The sequence below is a fragment of the Salvelinus namaycush genome, chromosome 18 (assembly GCF_016432855.1).
Source record: "Salvelinus namaycush isolate Seneca chromosome 18, SaNama_1.0, whole genome shotgun sequence".
In the NCBI taxonomy this organism is placed as follows: Eukaryota; Metazoa; Chordata; class Actinopteri; order Salmoniformes; family Salmonidae; genus Salvelinus; species Salvelinus namaycush.
Window position 1 is genome coordinate 4,320,975 of NC_052324.1, and position 6,000 is coordinate 4,326,974.

Sequence of the window (6,000 nt, forward strand, 5' to 3'; positions counted from 1 at the left end):
ATTTTTATCATAGGTACACTTCAACTGTGAGAGACGGAATCTAAAACAAAAATCCAGAAAATCACATTGTATGATTTTTAAGTAATTAATTTGCATTTTATTGTATGACATAAGTATTTGATCACCTACCAACCAGTAAGAATTCCGGCTCTCACAGACCTGTTAGTTTTTCTTTAAGAAGCCCTCCTGTTCTCCACTCATTACCTGTATTAACTGCACCTGGTTGAACTCGTTACCTGTATAAAAAGACACCTGTCCACACACTCAATCAAACAGACTCCAACCTCTCCACAATGGCCAAGACCAGAGCGCTGTGTAAGGACATCAGGGATAAAATTGTAGACCTCTACATGCTTTGTAAGTAGGAAAACCTGCAAAATCGGCAGTGTATCAAATACTTATTCTCCCCACTGTATATACAGTTGAAGTCGAAGTTAGCCAAAAACATTTAAACTCAGTTTTTCACAATTCCTAACATTTAATCCAAGTAAAAATTCCCTGTCTTAGATCAGTTAGGATCACCACTTTATTTTAAGAATGTGAAATGTCAGAATAATAGTAGAGTTGTTTATTTCAGCTTTTATTTATTTTATCACATTCCCAGTGGGTCATTCTACAATGTAGAAAATAGTAAAAAATTAAGAAAAACCCTTGAATAAGTAGGTGTCAACTTTTGACTGGCACTGTAAACTGAACAAAAATGTCAAAGTGTTGGTCCCATGTTTCATGAGGTGAAATAAAATACCCCACAAATGTTCCATATGCACAAAAAGCTAATTTCTCTCAAATGTGTTGCACAAATTTGTGTACATCCCTTTTAGTGAGCATTTCTCCTTTGCCAGGATAAGCCTGACAGGTGAGGCATATCAAGAAGCTGATTAAACAGCATGATCATTACAGGTGCACCTTTTGCTGGGGACAATAAAAGGCCACTAAAATGTGCAGTTGTCACACAACAATGCCACACAACAATGCCACAGATGGCTCAAGTTGAGGGAGCGTGCGATTGGCATGCTGATTACAGGAAAGTTCACCAGAGCTGTTGCCAGAGAATTGAATGTTAATTTCTCAACGATAAACTGCCTCCAACATTGTTTTAGAAATTTGGCCAACCGGCCTCAACCGCAGACCATTTGTTAACCACGTCAGCCCAGGACCTCCACATCCGGCTTCTTTACCTGCAAGATTGTCTTAAACCAGACACCCGGACTGAGGGGTATTTCTGTCTGTAATAAAGCCCTTTTGTGGAGAAAAACTCATTCTGATTGGCTGGGCCTGGCTCCCCAGTGGGTGGGCCTATGCCCACCCATGGCTTCGCCCCTGCCCAATCATGTGGAATTCATAGAGTAGGGCCTAATTTATTTAAATTGACATTTCCTTATATGAACTCAATAAAATCTTTAACTGTTGCATGTAGTGTTTATATTGTTCAGTATAAAATGAGTTGAGTGAACATGATTAGACACATTCTCATAATCCATTGTAGTCTGTCAAGTGATGACTAAAGAAACAAAATGTAAAAAAAATCAGTTTGGGGGATCAACTACAATCACATGTAATAAGGCAAAATGGGTGAACTTTCCCTTAAATTGGTTTTGGGAAACCGGCCCTGGTCTCAAATTACAGTTTCAGAATATGACTAGTACCGTTAGCTAACAAGTAATGTTTTCAATAATGATGCAGTTAATTAGCACAACTAAGTTTTAGCTAACAACATTGCCATAGCTAACTATTTAACGTTAGCTAGTTGTCAGCCCAAAAAGAAATGGCTAATGTTAGCTAGCTATGTCGTCACATCAAACAAAGCTTTTGTATAAGTAACGTTACGAGAATCCCAGTGTGGTTAGCTAGCTAGTAACTCTTTAACTTTACTGGATTCGTAACGTACAGTAAGTAACGTTATCTAGCTAGATAATTTTAACGTTAGCTGTGTGACAGATTTGCTTGCTATTAACTGTTACTAGTTAGTAGATTATAAACAACCGCATACTCACGTAATGCTCGTAGAATTTAGAAAGCCGAGGTTTTCCATGGTTGTTGAATATTAGTATGGCTTTAATCATGATGTTCTGTTTTGAGGGGCGAAGAAAAATGGTATACCTGGGACGCTGAAATCCGTTTCAATCTTTCTAGCTAAAACGGCTAACAAGCTAAATTACATGCCGCTTCTCAATCCAGTTTTTGCGGAAATACTCCACGTCAAAAACCATTAATCTTCTTCTAACTACAGCAGCCGTGGTGGGTCAAACTGCGATGGTAAACGTTTCATTTGACCAGTCAGAACTCAACCTCTCCACCTCTTTCAAGACACTTGAGACAGCTGGAGATGTCCCATTTTACTAGATCTGAAACCACTGGATAGTGTTACCAAAATGGCGGAAAAGTCCTAGCGATCTTCTTCTTCGTGTAGTTTTCCCAGCAGAATAATCGCTTTATTACATGTTGCTGCCTTTCACAGTGTGAATAACACATTTTCTTTACAACCCCTGTAGTTCTTCTGCACTAAAATTGCTGTCACCCAAAAACGTATCTGCCGTTTACCCACCAAATCAATCTTCTGAGATTTCCATTTAATCTGTGCGGTACAATTAATGACCATAGCAATAAATCCGACCTTATAAAAACTCATCCTCTCTGGTTCTGTCTTTTCATGCCTAGGCCTACTTACTGGGGGGCTTGCAGTCAAATAACTCACCCTTGGGATATCCTTTATTCTTTTCACTGCTTCTGCATAGGAAACATTCTGCCCCACTCGAAACTCTGGCAATCTCAACCTGTCTCTCTCTTATAGTGCACTTCGGATCTCCAGCTGCATGGGCACCCCCACAGTTGACACACAGTGCTTTCTCTATCAGAACTTTACACTCCATCTGACTATGCCCTCCTGCACATTTCTCACATCGTGGGATCTCCCTTCTACACACTGCTGCAACTGAATCCTTAGCTGAATCCTTAGCACCTAAAGTTCGGTACAGGCCCTCACAGAATAGCAAATGTAAACGAACCTGACCTTATCAGGTAGAAAATATGTGTCAAAGCTCAATGAGACAGACAGGTTTTTCTCAGTTACGCCATTGGGTCTAAGTCTCACCAAACGGTGGGCGTCACAAACACCAGGAATATTATTTTTCATTTGATCCACCTCTACCCCACTAATCACTCAGGTTGAAACCTGAGACGCATGACTCGAAGCGGCAGCTTCCTCTGGGTGGAGGATGCACAAAACATTCTGAACAATTCCAATTCTCGAAACTTTCACAGATGTAACCATTCCCAGTTTGTCCTTAACCAAGCTTGACACAACGTATGGGTTAGCCAAAAAGCAAGAATTCACTCTTTCCAAAGATGTCACTCCTACCAGTCCAAACTGCCAACTGACTCTATTTCAAGATCCTCAAGAGAGCAAATAGACTTATAGGTAAGTTTACTTGGTTTGTATCCAGGAGACGAAGGTCTGAACGCCATTCTTGCGCCCTCACGTCGTAGCACTTCTTCTTAGCCAATCAAAAGAACACAATCTTTTTGCTTACACCTAACATACGGGTATCTTGAGGGGCCATCAAGAAGTGTGCAGGATTTGAGGCAAGGGGTTGATTTTGGATAAAAGGGGCCATGCAGAAGGTTTTTTTCATAAACTGAAACATGCTTGAGTAGTTTTTGGGAGAATGGAAGTATAAAGAAAAATGTATGGAGGGTCTTACCATCTCTGGCGGACTGCAGACCATTTTATGTGGTTTCCTCTTAGGGATGACTTTTATTATATTAACAAAATAAGATATTTGAAGAATGATTCATGGACATGAACAAGTGGAGTTGCAGCCATGGTCCACGTCATAGGTCTGTCCATGTCATAGGCCTGAAAATAACGTCATAGATAGCTATATCATATGATGTGGTTAGCTGATACGTAAAAAAATATATATCGAGGCGTAAAATCTGTCAGATGTCCAATAAACGTTGTTGTACAATAGGAAAAACTCCAGGCTAAAGCCTACAGCTACAATAACATTTTTATTTTTTAAATGGGCCTATCCATGTCATGTCACCATTTCCTATTTGGTCCAGTCTTTTCATTTAGTGAAGTCGTGAAATAGCTGTGTGGGAGAATGACATCCCCATTACTCCCATTTACCTGATAAATTGGAAAGAGCAATCTTCTGGTTAGGCCTACACCCATACTTCCCACAAGTGCCATCGTTTTCATTTTTGGACATAATGTTTTACCTAGGTTAAGCCACTAGGTGGAGCAAGAGCCCAATTGATTTAGATTAATAAGCAAACAAATCTACACTCAGTGTACAAAACATTAAGGACACATGCGCTTTCCATGACAGAGACTGACCAGGTGAATCCAGGTGAAAGCTATGATCCCTTATTGATGTCACTTGTAGAATCCACTTCAATCAATGTAGATGAAGGGGAGGAGACAGGTTAAAGAAGGATTCTTAAGTCTTGAGACAAGTCAGACATGGATTGTGTATCTGTGCCATTCAGAGGGTGAATGGGCAAGACAAAAGATTTAGGTGCCTTTGAACGAGGTATAGTAATAGGTGCCAGGCGCACCGGTTTGAGTGTGTTAAGACCTGCAGCGCTGCTGGGTTTTTAACACTCCTGTGTGTATCAAGAATGCTCCACCACCCAAAGGACATCCATGCAACTTATCACAACTCTGGGAATCATTTGAGTCAACATGGGCCAGCATCCCTGTGGAACACTTTCGACACTTGGGGATACCTAGTCAGTTGCGCAACTGAATGCATTCAACCAAATTGTGTCTTCCGCATTTAACCCAACTCTGAATCAGATGTGCATCCACGTCACCCGCGCCCGGGAAGCAGTTGTTGTTAGGGCTTAACTGTCTTGCTCGAGCAGAACGAGATTTTTCCATCTTTCCGGCTCGGGGATTCGAAGCAAAGTGTCTTAACTGGGTGTTGGGCCACCACGAGCTGCCAGAACAGCTTCAATGCGCCTTGGAATAGATTTTACAAGTGTCTGGAACTCTATTGGAGGGATTCTACACTATTCTCCCATGATAAATTCCATCATTCGGTGTTTTGATGGTGGTGGAAAACGCTGTCTCAGGCGTCGTTCCAGAATGAGTCTCCCATAAGTGTTCAATTGGGTTGATATGGTGACTGAGACAGACAAACACAAACACACACACACCTGCACACTTTAAATCCCTTTTTCTCCTTTGAGACCCCTCTTTCAAAGTCACAGATCTTTTCTAGCAATGGTAGCCTAAATAATGGGCAACTGGGCATTTTTATACATGACCCTAATCATGATGGGATGTTAATTGCTTAATTAACTCAAGAACCATACCTGTGTGGACGCACCTGCTTTCAGTATACTTTATAGCCCTAATTTACTAAAATGTTTCCTTGATTTTGTCAGTTACCTGTATGTCCAAAGTGTCATGATGCCTGGCCACAACTGTTCATCATGAAATTCAATCTTAATATTGCCAATATTTCTTACAAAAGTGAAAACTATTGGACAAAATTATTAGTTCCGTATATTTTGACTATGTCCTTCTGACCTACATATGTATATATCTTTATGCCTATACTGTACACAGTCCATTTCTTCCCAGTTCATTTCCAGTAGCTGGGAACAAATGGCACCATGTCTGGATAACCTACAGGCTGTTTTTGTGGTGGGAAATAACATCCATGATTAAACTTTACACGGTGACTTCAATTTAGTCACCGTGTAGTTTGGGGAGGATCCATGGAAGGTGTGCAGAAAGTATAGCAGTGGGTGAAAAAGGATATACAATGGTAATATTAACTAAAGACAAATGTTGACAATAAGCTAAACTACACGACCAAAAGTATGTGGACACCTGCTCGTCAAACATCTCATTCCAAAACAATGGGCATTAATATGGAGTTGGTCCCCTTTGCTGCTATTACAGCCTCCACTCTTCTGGGAAGGCTTTCCACTAAATGTTGGAACATGGGGACTTAATTCCATTCAGCCACAAGAGCAAGGTCG

The 6,000-nt window shown here is 40.7% G+C and overlaps 1 protein-coding gene across 1 annotated transcript in view; it reads right to left on the minus strand.

The window, feature by feature from the left end:
- Positions 1-2,356, minus strand: part of LOC120063030 (AP-3 complex subunit sigma-1) — a 30,566-nt gene extending 28,210 nt beyond the window's left edge. The window contains exon 1 of the mRNA XM_039013141.1: positions 1,995-2,356. Within this exon, the coding sequence (XP_038869069.1) occupies positions 1,995-2,063 (69 nt within the window). The 5' untranslated portion in view covers positions 2,064-2,356. The remainder of the gene's footprint in view (positions 1-1,994) is intronic.
- Positions 2,357-6,000: the final 3,644 nt, after the last annotated feature.